Genomic DNA, 16,091 nt, shown 5'->3' with positions numbered 1-16,091 from the left:
TATTTAGGGGACACATAGAAACGATTGTGTGATATTTGCTGAAGCTTGATTCGATTTAGTTGGTCCTTGGAGGAGTTGTGTTCTCCTGAGGGACATTCTGGTATGCAGATTGCACTTTTCAGACAATCACACATGAGTGCATGTTAGATCATTGATCATTTATTCATTCTTTTGTGTCACAGACAGTCCCTGAAATCAAGACAAATTGTTTTTTTATACACTTTGTGAAGTTCGATTTGTAATGACCATTTTCTATAAAACACATCGCCGCAATATATACTTTCCATCTAAAAAAGGTAAAACCCTGGTTTGTCCGGTACTTTTGGACAACTGTGTCAAAGGCAGCATCTTGCAATCAATCAGAGTGTGCACGCTCGCACACAGACACACACATTCATGAGATCACCTGCCATCTGATCTATTCCAGTAGGAACTACAATGCGTTAGTTGATTCCTCTGTCGCTCTGTTTCACAAAAACAGGCAGTCAGTCAGACAGTCAGCTACACAGAGTGTGAAGGGGAATTCATTCAGAGAGTAAACACAGGATCAGAGGATATTTGGGGCGCTGCTGTCTGTTTACAGTTGGAGGTCATCTTCAGGGTGAGGACCAGGCAGGAAGCTGGGTAGAGAAAAGCTCCTGCAACAGGACGTTTGAATTGAAGTAACTGGGGTGCATTTATGCTTTTGTACTAAATTCAATTTGAAAATATCGACATGTTTGCCGTTGTTTTTGACTCAGAGTAACATAAAAAACAATGATGCTCTAAACAAGAACTGATGGAATAATATAAATTAAAATACAATATTCATATCTGAACATTATAAACAGTGTATTTGTCTTAGTGCCCATTAGGGAAAGATAACAAAACTACCATGTGTAATCCATGGTATGTCACCGAAGGAGATGATGTGGTACATGTAAACTGCACAACCTGCGCTTCGTGTCACTGGAGCACAGTCTGCTGTGTGTTTTTATACGACAACTGGGCCAGCGCTGTCTTTGTCACCCAGTCACTGGTCCAGCAGACTGGCTGCGAGTACATAGTGCTCATGTTCAGCAACCGGACGACCCTCCTCTTCCTCAGTTGGGCATCAAGTGGCTCATGGCACCAAAGGAGTCTTGGATACAAACTTAAGCCCGCCAGAGGCTCTATAAAAAGGGACACACTCCTCTGGACTGGTCAGAAAGGATGCATGGTGGGACCTTGGTGGGTCTCTGGCTGGGCTAGTTCGCTATGAACCGGGTGAGGGTTGTTTTTAGGGGTACCATGTCTCTCAAGTGTCCAACACAGGTCCACTGGAGTCCTGCTGAGGGCTGTCCAGAGGGGAGGTTTCTGAGCTGCAGGTCCCACAACCCTGACCAACACAAAAAGACAAGGTAGAAAGTGGTTTCAGGGGGGCAAAGAGAAGGAATTCTATTTGTGGCGAGGGTGTGAAGATCCCAACCTGTGTATCGATCTCCTGTGGGATAGTGTGCTGTTGGAAACAGGGATGGATTTCAGCCAGCTCGTCTCTCTGCTCCTGGCTGAACCAGGGCTGGAGATGCTGGAGGATCCGAAGCTTCTCCCTGTCCTCTGCCAACACCTCAGTCTGGTCCCTGTGGGTAAAATAAGACGAAGTTATAGGTCTTCCTTGCCTTAGTCACTATTTGCCACTTCTGCCAAGAGAATTAGCTGCTGCACATGGAGTCATGAGGAGCCTCTGTTGGACTGCTAAACAGCGAAATCGCTACGAATTTGTTCGTTCGCATCCCCTTAATTTCATACTGATGTAATTAGATGATTAAATCAAGGGATTGAGTTAAGACCTTGGCGCTCAGAGAAGCATAGTCATAGAGCAACTGTCAGATGGGTAGCATGTCATGGAAATGATGGCAAATCTACAAAGCCAGCAAAAAAAACCGCTTCCATGGTCTCAAAACCTCTTCTGTCAAATAGGGTTTGAGCTTCAGAAAGTTGGACAGACAAAAAGGATTTACATCTTTTTTTTATTTGACTCACCAAACGGCAGAATCTACAAGTGGTTGTGGTGCGCTCTCTCTCTTTTGGGACTGATGTTTATGATGATGTGTAATTTGGTTCAGAGCCAAATAAAAATCCAGATGTCGTTAGTTAAAATATGGTTTCATTGAGGGACTGTTGGTCCTTGGTGAAGACGGAGGTATACGATCTACTGAGTGCCACTCTAGTGTCCGATGACGCCATGTTTCTAGGGTTAATGAAGGTTTAACTACAGAGCACAGCTCACAGGAACAACTGACAGAGTGGGGAATAAATTCTGCTCTGCTCTGTATGTGTTGGCATTTCTAAGCATTTTCCTTTTCTGGTCACATTTCAATCGGTGATGCAAAGAGCAGCTGCTTCCTGACAGCTGTCAAAGGTCTTAACACAACAGATTTTTCTGTTTATTGAGAAAGCAATGGAAACACCAGGAAAAGTGTCGCTGTGTGTACCTGGTGTGGATCTGGTACGTCATCAAGACTCGCTCAGGTGTGTTCTGGATCATGCTCCACAGGGGGTTCTCCACACGCGTGTCGAAGCTGTGCTGGTTCTCTGCTGGTGCCTCCTGGCTCTTGCGGGCTCTGCGCGACGTGTCTGATGAATCATTGCTGGCGAAGTATTTGCTGCTGATGCTGCTGCCTGTAAACCCATTAACAAGTCAGTCGCTGTGTTCAGAGGTTACACATACAATATTCATTGCCACTAGATGTCTCACTAGCACCAGCATCTCGGACCAAAAGTCAAGCACATACTTGTTGCTCATTTCAATTAGCTAATAAATGATGAAAAAAAGTCGACATTACAGATTCATCGTTATATTGTGATGACAAAAATACAAAAAGAGGTGAAAAATAGTTTTACTATAACTACTGTGCTTATAATATATATTGTCAATTAATTAAAAAGACAATTGTTAGAACTTAAATGTTATATGGTTTGAAAGGGTCAGTTTTCTCCTTCTTACCAGTGTGAGAGGTGGAGGTTCCATTGGAGCCAGATCCAGATCCAGATCCCAACGAGCCTCCAGACTCCCCTGATCCTGAAGCGTTGGAGCCGGTCCCTGACCTGGCATCCTCCTGCAGTAGCAGGTCAAGCATCCCACTGGATGTAGACTGGGCATCATGGTTCCCAGAGTCACTGAGGGTGTCAGTCTGAGAAAGGAAAGGGTCTTAAGGTCAGAAATACAACAGAATTTGGTTCCTTGGACTTCACAACTGTATATGGCTATGCATTAAAATGACAGAATGATTTATTTGTTTAAACATTTAAGAACGTATAAAGTAGTAGTATAAAGCCTGTTGAAGGTAAAGATTGATGGATGACAGCCGACTCACCTCGTTGTCATGGAGGCTCTCTGTGTGGTTGTGCCTGGTGCTGCTCTGCCCTTCACTCGGCTTGGGCAGCTCCTCCTGCAGCAGGTTGAGCTGCAGGGGAGAACTTGAGCGAGAGCTGGAGAATAAAGCCTGGGCTCCAGTCGCCTCCTCCTCCTCCCCAACAGAGGAGCTGGGTCTGGGAGAGCAAAGCAGAGGGACCGGGGAGGTCATAGTGTGGGGGCTGGGCTGGGTTTGGAACTGAGGCTGCAGGAAAGGGGAACTGCCAGGGGCAAAGCCTGTCATGGTGATGGGTGCCTGGGGCAGCATGGTGGTACCCGATGGAGGGAACATGGTCGGGTAACCTGCAGTAAAAGTTTGGTAGTTGGGAAGGATGACGGCCATGACTGGAGCTAAGTATGGGTTGATGGGTTGGGCTGGATCCATGGGCTGCATGGTGTGAAGTCTCGGAATGGAATGCATATCGATTGGTTGCATGCCTGACAGGCTCTGAGTCGACTGTATGGTGTTGAAGTTGTAGCTGAGCTGGGTTTGGTCTGGAGGCTGCAGCACTACAGGAGTTGCTCCAGGCATCTGTTGTGCTCTGGGCGGTTGCTCTGGGCTAGGCTGAGTCGCCATTATAGGGAAGAATGGCATCTGGAGTGGGGATGTTTGGCCGTAGGGCGCCCCCATCTGGGGCTGAGATGACTCTGATGGAGGCCAGGAAGAGTCAGGGATACGGCGAGGAGGGCCAGGTGGAGTGGCATAGCTATCTGAAGAACCCTGGGGTTTAGGGCGCTTGTACCTGGGCTTTCCTTTTCGAGAGCGGTTACAACCACCGCCGCCCAATGGACGTAGGTTATCACCTATAGTGAGATGGACAAACAATTTAGTCAGCGTTTACTAAATAAAATGGTATTCTAAAAAAAAGCCTTACTACACTTATAAGTACAAATACCTGGGTGATGGGAGTGAGCCATCGAGCTGTTGTCCAGCTGCAGGTAGGAGCTGTAGGGGCTGTGGAGGACGCGGTGGCGGAAACGATCCACATACTCTTGCTCCTCCTTCTGGGTATGAGCTGACAGCACACGCTTGGTGAGACCGACAAATCTTCGCTCCTCTGCGGCGGGGCGAGGGGCTGGACGGACGTGGGTGGGAACAGCATCAGCAGGCTCACTGCCCATTGGTGCATCCTCTGGTGCCGTGGTCTCTGTGTGTGAACATTGAGGAGAAGAGACTTGTTCAGTGGTTTAAAAGCCTTTCCTGACACCTCACAAACAAAGAGTGATCCAAAGCTTTTCTAAATGAAAATGTAACTCCTCATAGAGGTGCATAAGATCGTAACACAGCCACGATGGTGTGTTCAAGTACCTGACTCAGGCTGCGGCACATGAACGATGGTGCTGCTGTATGAACACTGGCTGGTGACTGAGACCACACTCATGGCCTTGGTGGACATTGTGATGTCTTTGAGAGGTGCTCCCAATACAGCTGCAGGGCCCAATGATACCTCACTGTCCAACACCACCACTGGACACACAAGTAAGAAAATAAGAATCAGTTCATGTTGATTTGGCAAATAATATTACAGAAGACAAAGTCTATGCTGCGATTGTGTTTTCACCATCTGAGTTGGCCTGAGCCGTGTCTGCGGCTCCAGCAGGCTTTTCATCTTCTGAGGAACATGAGGTGGCCAGGGAATGAGTCCCACTCTTGCACTTAAGGGCCGGACCTGTACAGCTATCCAAATATCTGCAACAGAGAGAAATGAATTACGTGCTTTGTCGTGTAGTGAACTGAGATGAGATGAGGCAAGCGTGGTTACGACCACACACCTGATGACGTTTTCCACACAGTTGATTTGCTGATAGGAGGGAATGTGTGTTTGCTTGCTGCTTTCTTCATGATCTCTGACCTCAGGGTTTAAGACTGCGGGCGGCAGACGTGCTGGATGAATAAAGGGTGATTGAGATTAACATCTTTGAGTTCATTTGAATGTTTGTGCCAAATTTGAAGACATTCCCTCAAGCTGATCTTAAGATATCATGTTCAAGAATAACATAAGAAAACTTTTTGAGGCCACCATGACCTTGATCTTTGGCCACCACAGCCTTTCAGTTTATCTTGAGTGTAAGTGAATGTTTCTGCCAGAGGTGATGAAATTCCCTTTAACATGAAGGTCAACATAAACAACAAAAGTCCTTCAACATAATGCATTGTATTGGTGTTTGTGGGACTGCTTTACCTGTGGCAGGTTTGCCAAAAAGAGACATTTTGTGGTTTGAATCCAGATAGGCCCGCTGACCCCAACTCTTCACTCTGTGCACGTCGGAACAGATCTGCTGCAAAGTCATCTGTAAGAATACACACACACACACACAAAATAAACAGTGTGATCAATCTTAGCAAGAGCAAATGAGCTACTATTGGTCTGCTGAGAAGTGATGTCACTGTCTCACCGATTCCCGGTTTGAGTCCTCCCATAGGTTACCATTGCTGTCACTTGAAGAAGCGACGCTGATATAATGCTCATGAGATTTGTTACTTCCCAAGCTGCCGTAACCACTGGAACCATTTTTGTTGACCGGCTGATGATAAGAGACAAAAGAAGTGAGTAATTCTCATATACACAAACACACAAAGAAAGCATCCCATTAGAGAAAATATTCCTCTATGAGGCTGCGTGTAGACTACATTTGAGTTGAACCCAAACTCTAGGACCAGAAGCCAAACCCATTTGGGTTCTAATCCATGTTTCCTGTTTTCAAACGGTCCAGGGTCTGTTTAATAATTTGTGCAATACCCAAGTAGATCTGAGAAAACCAAGCTGTGATCAGGCAGCAGAGATTGTGATGGAAGTGCTGTGTGTGTATGCATATTCAGTTCAGATCAGTAAAGAGAGCAAGGGTATCGCAGTCTCTGGCTTTCCATAATAAAACAAAACCCTGGAGTGTGAATATTACTTCTTTCTTTCAACTAAGAAAATCCACAGGATAATTTCATTATGATATAAAACAGAGGAGCAAGGTTAACTTGATGTGAGATAACTTAATTTTAAAACTGCACATTTTCTTAAATTTTTCTCTTTTGCTAAATAACAAAAAACATTTATTTCAATATTTTGAATTGTTCAACATTTTGGTTGAATATTGCAGAACATTTCTTTCAATAAAGAAATATTCACCTGCAGGAAAAGCTTATAGATCTTTGCTTGCAGGTCTTTAATTTCTTCATGAGTGACTGTAAAATCCTCCTGAGTCCGAACAGCAAATACATCCTCATTCCGTGGACTCCTACAGGCAAGAGAAAAGCACAGTGACATCTACCTTATCGTGATGAAATTTAGTTAAATAGTTTTTTTTAGCGATATCAATGCTGCAGCAACATTTCACTGAAAAAAACGAGGTTGGCTATAAGACGGATGCAGAATCCAAATCCTCTTCCTGAGAACATTCAAGGCACAGAGACTTTACTTTTGAATACATCGCTTTAAATGATTGTCTTTTTCGTGAGAGTGCTTTTGCTCTTTACGTTCTGACTTTATGCCGTCCGATGATAAAGGCCACCTTGCGGCTCCATGGGTTGATGAAACTGGACCAGCTGGTGTCCAAGGTGATGTAGTCTCCATTCTGACAGCGCATACGCACCGGAGAGTGCTCAAATGGCCGCTGGCCAGCATACCTCAACACTACACATGGCACCAAGAAGTGAAAAACAAGAGAGATGAAGATGTAATTAACTGAATGACAGACTGGTCCCCAAAAAACAACCTTAAGTGAAAACCTGGATGGATATCAACTCTGGGTCTAATAACATCTCTACGTTTCTACAAATGCATTAATTGGAAAAATACCATATCCCTATTGTACTCACTACAACTCCAGAGTCCCGACACTACTATTTGTTACGCTTGAAATGAACTACTCCACTGAAACCTTCCTTGAGCATGTACCTTTCCGGTGCATGGACAGCAGGAGGGGCCGGTCCTCTGGATGAATACAAGTCAGCAAGGATGTGCCAATCAGATCCTGAGGAAGGTATCCTAGCAACGGCACAGCCCTGTAGAAAAGAATCATAATGTCATCTTCATCAACATATAATGGGTCAACATAAAGCTCAAACTCTGGCTGTTAGCATCTTTGTGTGTGTATGGACCTGTCATCCACTTCCAGAAACATACAACCAGGGGAGTGTGAGGTGGTGAAGATGCGCTTGTCCATGGGGATCCGAGGGGCTGCACGAACAAATAACAAACTAAATCAGGAAGTACATGTGCCTTAGCAGAGTGATGAGTGTGTGGCATGAGTAATCAAGTTAAAATATTTGTTGTTCACAATTTTCCTAGTCAATCATTGGTAATCATTTAATACAATGCTGGTTGGTAATGACTGTACCTTCATATCCAGAGATGATGCGTTCAGCCAGCGCCAGAGAGCACGGCTCCTCCTCCTCCTCTCCACTTGCTCCTGTCCCCTGCACATTCAGCAGGTACGGCGTAATTCGGAATGGATTGTACTGCATCTCACCCTCACGGTCCTTCCTTCCCCTAAAATATACACATGAATTTCACTTTCCTTTGTGATCACATGAGGAAACCAGCCTTTTAACTTTTTATCTGAGGCCAAACACTAATAGAAGCTTTACAGGAAAGTAAACAAATGCTGGTATAGTCATATCTCTCCGTTTCAAGACTCGTCTATCGTTAAACAGTAATATCTCTGTGCTACCATAATACAGCGATGACTTGCTTCGTCTTTATCTGTGCTGTATAGCTCGTAACAAAGTCCCCTAGAGGTGTCAGGATGAATGAAGAGCTCGGAAAACTGACCCTCAGGTGACCTTTACTTAAGAAATAAATAGATGTCAGACCTGATACTTATGCTGACCTGATTCTGCAGAAGAAGGACTTGACCTGCGCGCAGTCAAACAGAGCTCCCGCTGCAGAGACAGACAACAGAGAAAAGGGGTATTTGCATGTTAAAATACACCTGGGCATAAAACAAAAGTTTAACTTATGTTTGAAATGTACAATGTCTAACTGTCTACCTCTGTCCTTCAACAGAAGATTAAGGTGTAATGTAAGTGTAAATGTTGGTTGTGTCTATTGGTGTTTATATACAGGGTTCATACACATTTTGACCAGTGGATTTCCATGACTTTTCCATGACTTTTCCATGACTTTAAACCAAATTTCCATGACCGAACACTTTGTGAAATCTCGGTGTATTCGCGAAAAAGTGACAATGTAGTATTCAAACTACAATGAGAATTCCAAGGCATACTTTAAATTACACAAACCCAAGTATGCCTGCTTATATTTTAGCGTATTTTTTTAAAAGCATATGAATTATTTAAAACTCAGCGTAAATTAACTAGGGATTAGGATATAGGATATAGGATATTCACTATTTATAGGCTATATTAAAATGCAGTGAAAATAAAAAAAAACAAAGCGTGTTTCCTCATTGAGATCTTTATTCGAAGATGAACAGCTCTTGTGGCAGTTAAACGGGATCTGTTCACTGGTAACACTTGAAAATATGCGCTGCTGTACTCTAAACTAAGCCCCGTTTGGAGCTAGCTGAATTTGACTGTTCTCGCCCTCTCAGTCAAGTTATTGTCACGCCCTAACTCCCGGAACCCCTGACACAGACCCGGGTCTGTCCGGGTTCCCCTCCAGGTGGACTGACGGTCCGTGTGGGGACATGAAGCCGAGCAGCGCAGGTAAGCTCCGGGTTGCTTTCTCCAAATGCTAACGTCCTCGCTGTGCTGCGTTCAAGGCAACTCATCGTCTATTAATTATGTCCATCCCTAAAATGAACAACATGAAAATATTAATATAACAAAATTCCATGACTTTTCCAAAACTTTTGGGAGATAATTTTTTTCCATGACTTTTCCAGGCCTGGAAAAACACATTTTAAAATTCCATGACTTTTCCAGGTTTTCCATGACCGTACGAACCCTGTATATAATGTTCGTATGCGGAAAATGCCAGGAGAATGTTCTTGTTAATGTTATTTATGCTATAGGGATAAAAAAATAAAAAATAACCCATCTATTTCCTAATATGCAAAGCAGACCAAAAAGAAAAGGATAGAAGTAAAATATAAGACTAATTTGAATACTGGAATTAGCCTCAATTTAACACAAAGCTTGAAAACTTTATTTAATAATTAATATTTTAAGTTGATTCCTTGACTTAAAATTTACTGAAAGTTAATAAAATGTGGTTAAAACACACCTGTGTGCGAGTTGCTCCAGGGCGGCAGGTGCGGCTGAGCCGTGTGCACGTAGAAGACATTAACATCTTGGTGGAAGAGCAGCTCCACAATCTTGGCCGACTCCAGGAACTTCTTCTTGCAGCATAGAATGGTGTGAGCCTGCTCCGACGCGTAAAGCACGCGGCCGCTCGTCAGGGAGAAGACAACCACGAAAGAGTCCTACACACAGATACAGAGAGACGTACGCACGTACATGTAGAAAGACACACGTGCACAAGCGAGCCATGTCACAGACACACAAAAGCAATGAACACATACACTCACAAACATGCCAAAGTGTGACGCAGAAATATACGTATATTTTCATGCATGTATGTTTCCCAGTGTGATGGAGCATTTAATAACTAGATTTGTAATGCCTCTACCAACCAGCGCAGTTTCTGTGTATTTCTACAATTCCCTATGGGCATTCCTAATAAGTAACATTCAGTGGAAAATGAGGTCATTGTGACCTTGACCTTTGTCCTCCAGGCACCAACATCTAATCAGTTCATCCTCGAGTCCAAGTTAATATTTGTATCAAATTTGAGGAAATTCCCTCAAGGTAGTCTTGATATATCGTGTTCACCAAAAAGGAACGGATGGACGGACGGGCAACAGAAAAACACGATGCCTCCAGCTACTGGCTGTCACCGGCGCAGATGTTGGCTACAGTTAAGGCAAGAATGTGAATTATCATGTGTTCTGGTGTGTGTGTGTTATGCGAGTGTGTACCGTGTTTTTAAGGGTGTGTTCAGATGTGACTCTTTCCAACTCTTCCAGGGAGCAAACTGTGGCATTTCTCCTCTCATCCTGGCCAGTTCTAATCAGCAGTTTGTAGTATTCACTATTGGCTGCAGACGGAAGCACAAAAAGGACAGACTTGTTGGCAGGTTTGGTGGAAAAAAGGGTTAAAAAACAAACTCTTTCTGAGAATCACAAATTTTTCAGCTGTGTGTTCAGCCCTGTTACCTTGAACTTGTTTGACACAGTTAAGTGCGTAATGTAAGGCCTCCACATTGCTGGCTTTGCTGTGCCTGCGTTTGCCTGACGGAAGCCTCTTCTTCATCTCAGCCACAGTGATCTTCACTTCTCTGTGGGCCTGCCCTTTGTCACCATCTGCATGCTCACCGCTACAGAATCAGAGATTCAATATCATTAAACATGATTATGTCATAATCACACAGAAGAGAACATAGCAGATATTGTCTTCAATGTCTTTTATTTCACACAAATTATGTAAGATTTTAAGGCCCTGGTTTCAGCACATCCCAGTATGGTATGAAAATCTATTTATGACATATCATATCTTACTTGAGACAATGAGATTGCTCTATTTTATGGGTGGCATTTTTGTCAGTATTACAGAATCGCTACACAGTGAAGCAGTTATCAAAGGGACACTTGTGTTTTTTTTTTTACATCAGCTGCTCGGCAGCATCACTTTTGTCAAAACCTGTAGACAAAACAGCTAGTTGTGAATTTCTTTGACTCTGACCATTGGTTTTATTGTTTATTATGAAGTTATTTGGGGTAGCAAACAAAGAAGGATCATACAACTACAAACCAATAGCATACACAAGTGTCTTCATCTTTAAATCAACTGTATTTGTGATGGCCATGTGCACTCTCAGTTTTCCCACGCAACATTATGAGCATGCAGACTTTTATTTCTACCTCATTGATTACAAAAGTAATCTAAACTAAACTGTGGATTTGTTTACAATCTCTTTGTTGGTCTGACGGTTCCATGTTTTGTTCTGTTGCGTGTTTTATTAGCATGTTGTTCTGCTACCAGATCTCAGCTCTAACTTTGGTGAGTACATTGTTCATCTGATATCTTTTATATCTGATCTGAAGTCGAGGTCAGATACAAAAATTATATACATACAAAATTTAAATGCTAATTGTAGTTACCTGATACTAAGGTGTCGAAACTCTCAAATTGATTAACAAGAATTCTGTAGGCTGATAAACACACTATTGTGCATTTTAAAACTTTTTTAAAGATGTGACAAAAACTTAAATCACTGTGTTGTGAATGTTTACAGAAATGTCTGGGCAAATACCTCTCGGTTGAAACTGAAGTGGATTCAGTGGCACTCCTAGGGCTGTGATTGGCCGATGAGGAGAGGTCATGTGAACCTCTGGTCATCTCTTCATCTTCCTGCCCGACTCCACCACCTGAAGCTCCGCTCTCCTCTCCTCTCCCCTGTGTCCCTCTGTCCTGCTGCCCGGACGTCCCACTCTGCTCCACTCCACCTTCACCTGTAGCTGGCGATAGCGCGGGTCCCTCTGCATCTGGGCCGCTGTCAGCCCCAGGCATCTCCGCACTTTGGTCACACATCAACAGCAATATGTCCAGTTAAAGTGATCAGCCTTCATATGTTCAAACGAGGGAATGAGTTCCATGTGGTGATGATAATCAATCAGCACTGTAAGACAGAGGGAAATGAGGGGAGCTGATCGTAATCATTTTCTAGTTAGCAGGATTTCATTAACAGCATGGACAAACTAGCAGACGGCGGCGACCTGGTGCTTCAGGGCTCATGAGGAAATCATGACAGATTATGTGGTAAAAGCACTGTCCTCCATCTTGGCCCAGTTGACAATGTGAGGCAGGTGGGGTTGTTTAAAACAGTAGTGGCCAGAGTTTGAACTTGAGGAACTGGAAATTATTAACCTTGAAGCCTTAAATGCATGGTACTACGAAGCCAACTGTGGAAACCCCTGCAGACACATTATTCTGGTTTAATGCTCTGAGAAGATAACATTTTGAGAAACTGAAATGAATGTGTGCATAATAAGTTTCCTGTGTTGACAATGTGTCTCAATCCCATATTCTCCCTTCTCTAAATCCAACCAGTTGATGGCCGTCCATCTTCAGCCTGATTGTTTCGGCTCTTAAGAGAAAGTTTCTCTTTGCTACAGTCGCCAAATGTTTGCCCTTGCTGGGGCTCTGGGTCTTTGTTAATGTTATAAAGACTAAGACTAGACCTGCTCTATATGAAAATGCCCTAAGAAAACCCTTTGTTAAAGTTTGTGGCTCTAAAATATACTTGATCCAACTATACTGTTACAATATATACAGTTTGGTTTGTATATATCATTTGCCATTCCTTATATTTGTGTCTATATTGTATGAATCATTATTCATTACTTTAACTGTGTGTCATTTTTACTACCCCCCTTTGCTGCCATACCCTCGCAAATTTCCCCTTAGTGGGACTAATTAAGGATTATTCCATCTCATTTTATGATTCATCAGGAACATCGCAAATGCATTAATAACTGTAAATATTTGTGCTAATGATTCAAGAGTACAATTTCCAGGGATGTTTTAAACTGGAAGACTTGTTGAAACACAACAAACAGGGTGCTATTACTTTCGATTACATGCTTGTTCCTGCTAAGACAGGGACGGGGAAAATACAAAATAAAGTACAATGGCTTCCTGTAATATCTCTTTCTCTTCAAACACAGTCACATATTCGACTCGAACTGGCTCCACTGACACATCAAGCAAAACAAAGCCAAAAGGTACGCTACCCCAGTTCAATGAGATCAGGTATTATCCGTCTCAAATCAACATCCATCTGCCAGCCTTATTTTCAGGGCAATAAATAGCATTTATATACAAACACAAGCTGCAGCTACCACCAAATACATGTGACACTGACAAGAGAGACACAGATCAGATTGAGGGAGATCTACTGAAACAGGAGTCACTGAAAATGTTGTTGGACCAGTTGTCGCTGCATGATTACATAACCAGCCTAATTCAAAGTGTAAAAGCCGATCCACCCATTACTTGACATTATAACTATACAACAAATACAAAAAAACATGTTTACTTACTTCAATTGTACAGCAGACAAACAGACCACACTGAGGTCAAGGTGCTGACCCACGTTATTGGTGTTTACTTCTCTCCCCTTCTAGAGTTTGAGTACTTGTTCAAAGCCCAGGGTCACACACGAATAATCCTGGTATCAACTCAACTGTCCCAAATGTCTTCTCTCTGTCTCCATATAAATATACATCTTTTGATAGTCTGGACCTTATTTGTTAAGTGACAAGAAAATAATAGATTTTCTCAGACACACTGCAGTCTTGTGACTTGATGTGTCAGTTGTTTATACTGTAGTAGAGTATATGTATATATTTTAGTCTACTGTACATACTTTACATTGTTCTTTTATATATTAGATGTCCACAAGGGATTAATACGGTATTTCTGATTCTTTCAGACCCATACCTACATAAATACACATCACAAGTATACACAATATTCCTGCAGATATGCAAGTAAAAGCCAGGCAGGATTATGATTGACAGTATACAGTTATGAAATCACATTATAATTCAGTTACATATACATACTGACATGGTGTGAATGTGGTCTATATACGTATTAAGGTTAACACATATTTTATGAGGGAAATAGTTAAGAGGATCTGGGTTAAATGGCCTGACTGACATCTTCCAAGTTAAATATTTATAGGGCTGAGATGGTATAGGGTCCTTGTAGGTAAACCTGTTTATAGGTCAGCGCCAATACTGAAGATTATCACTGCATATAAGATAAACGTACACAAACAACACAGAGGCGAAAGAGGATTTAAGGCCAAAACCGCCGTCATCCAATAGGAATAGAAATTGTTTCAAGGCTTCAACAACAGATCGAGTCCCACTCATAACAAACATGACACTCATTTGACGGTTCACTTCCCAGTCCCCACATGAACCCACTGACCTCGGTAACCCCACTCAAGGACCACACGTCAAGGCTTTACTGTGAGAAGCGTCACACATCTGGCCAGCTACAAAACCCATTTTGTCACATAGTAAAATATAGCTATGACATAAAGCAATTAGTAACCCTGGCACTGACCTGACAGAAGTAGATTCAGGGGTGTGCGTTTAAAATCTGAGCTTATATTGTAAATTGCTAGCTTGATAGAAGCAGTAAGAGTGAATACAAAAGCTGTAATCTTATTAATGCACTGAAGCCTCAGATTGTTCTTGACACAGGTACCAGTGCAGCAGAACTCGCCAACTGCAGGTTTTAGGATGAATACTACTTAAAACCAATACAAAGATGTGTGTTCTAACTGACCAGCATAGTATTACTATTTAGAATAAATTCATAGTCACTGGCTTTTAACTGTGGTTGTGCCAAACTGCAAGGGCCTTGACATTAATCGGTGACAAGCTCAATTTCCCTTAAATGTTGAGAAAGTTCAAACCATAAACAGTGTTTTCATACAGCGAATGGACATAAATCACTGTTAAGTTTGGTTTGTGAAAGCCGACGAAACATCATTGTTTTGAATCATCTTCATTACAGGACATTAGAGCTGTTGAAGAAAGAAGAAGCACTAAAATCCATTATAAAGAGGCGTGTTTTATTTTTCCAGAGTAGTATTACAATGTGGCATTGATCTAGACTAGAGTCAGTGTGTCACATGACATCGAAGCAAAAAAAAAGTGCAATTACTTTTTTTTGTTTTTCAAAAATTTAGAACAATTTTGCAATCGGCATTAAGCAATAAAAAAAACCCTGGCTCAGCAGCGAGCTTGGGAGCGAGTGTCCGCCGAAACTGCTGCGGTCACACTCACAGCAGGACGCCAACAAGCTACCCGGAGAGCACCACATGCCACTGAGCAAGGCACGCTGTGTGAACATGTGAAGCCCCCCGCGTCAGGGACAGAGCACACACCCTCCACCAAACACACTGGCGCTGAACGGCACCAGACCAGCGGCTGGATCCCGTTTGTTTACATCCACGCTCCTCTCGGGTCGGCGGCGCGGGAGAGAGAGCCGCTCCGCTCGCTTCACCTGTTCACGTTTTTTTTTTTGAGGGAATATTTACCTTTTCAGCGACGCGTTCGAATCAGCTTCAGTGTCCACTAAAGTCAAACACAGTAACCATATCTCCAAGTGGTGTTAAAAGCGGAGGGGGGAAGCCCGAGTCACTTCCCGGTCACGCAGATGTTCCCTCAGCTCCGCCACACAGCAGCTCTGACACATTTGTGCAACGTGAGGCCGGTGCTGCGCAACCCCGCCCACCCCGCGGTGATTGGACAGGTGTTTTTTGTATGCGTCTTGTGGTTGGATAGAGCCTCCCAGGAGTGGGCGTGGCGGGAGCGGGGTTTGTCGTGGGTTCACGTGGACCTCCATGTTACGCAACAGAGCGACAACTCTGAGCTGAGCGTCCAGAACAGACGTCATCCGCCCTGTTGCTCACCGACGGAACTGACACCTGACCAGGAGCCCGGAGAGGGGATTCATTCAGTTATCAATAATCACACTCATTCTTAAATAAGACCGCCAAAGGGTTACCTCTTAAATGTGACTGTTGCTCTTTCTGTGATGGTAAAAGCTCCATATGTCAGGGTAGCTGTTGGCAAACATTGAACATAACATTCATTAATGTTTTATTTTACATTACCGGATTCTAAATGTGTGTTCACAGCTGAGGTCTGAGCCTTGGTGTTGTCACATTCAATATAT

At 43.2% G+C, this 16,091-nt stretch overlaps 1 protein-coding gene across 2 annotated transcripts; it reads right to left on the bottom strand.

The window, feature by feature from the left end:
* Window positions 1-137: 137 nt before the first annotated feature.
* per3 (period circadian clock 3) lies at window positions 138-15,598 on the bottom strand. Of its 2 annotated transcripts, none has more exons than XM_053441762.1 (22): window positions 15,451-15,598; window positions 11,644-12,009; window positions 10,547-10,707; window positions 10,310-10,428; window positions 9,556-9,754; window positions 8,198-8,249; window positions 7,706-7,857; window positions 7,467-7,545; window positions 7,264-7,370; window positions 6,843-6,999; window positions 6,496-6,604; window positions 5,771-5,899; window positions 5,557-5,665; window positions 5,147-5,258; window positions 4,936-5,063; window positions 4,683-4,841; window positions 4,270-4,521; window positions 3,336-4,177; window positions 2,966-3,152; window positions 2,454-2,640; window positions 1,448-1,598; window positions 138-1,357 (listed from the first exon to the last, which is right to left on the bottom strand). In XM_053441762.1, exons 2-22 carry the CDS (start codon window positions 11,919-11,921, stop codon window positions 1,277-1,279), a joined length of 3,750 nt encoding a protein of 1,249 aa, XP_053297737.1. In that variant the 5' UTR covers window positions 11,922-12,009; window positions 15,451-15,598; the 3' UTR covers window positions 138-1,276. The 2 variants fall into 2 exon arrangements, with proteins under 2 accessions (XP_053297737.1, XP_053297745.1); XM_053441770.1 differs by having other exon boundaries at window positions 11,644-11,907.
* Between the last annotated feature and the right edge of the window lie 493 nt (window positions 15,599-16,091).

The sequence above is a fragment of the Pleuronectes platessa genome, chromosome 2 (genome assembly GCF_947347685.1).
Source record: "Pleuronectes platessa chromosome 2, fPlePla1.1, whole genome shotgun sequence".
Classification (NCBI taxonomy): domain Eukaryota; kingdom Metazoa; phylum Chordata; class Actinopteri; order Pleuronectiformes; family Pleuronectidae; genus Pleuronectes; species Pleuronectes platessa.
The sequence above is the reverse complement of the archived record's forward strand: the minus strand, read 5'-3'. Positions and strand labels throughout refer to the sequence as shown.

What these genes read in the sequence shown, in the direction of transcription:
- per3 (XM_053441762.1), bottom strand. Translation starts at nt 11,921, where the DNA reads ATGTGTGACCAAAGTGCGGAGATGCCTGGGGCTGACAGCGGCCCAGAT. An exon ending in CTGTGTCAAACAAGTTCAAG is followed by an intron (nt 10,429 to 10,546) that starts GTAACAGGGCTG and finishes TTCCGTCTGCAG; the next exon opens with CCAATAGTGAATACTACAAA. An exon ending in TTTCTGGAAGTGGATGACAG is followed by an intron (nt 7,371 to 7,466) that starts GTCCATACACAC and finishes TCTTTTCTACAG; the next exon opens with GGCTGTGCCGTTGCTAGGAT.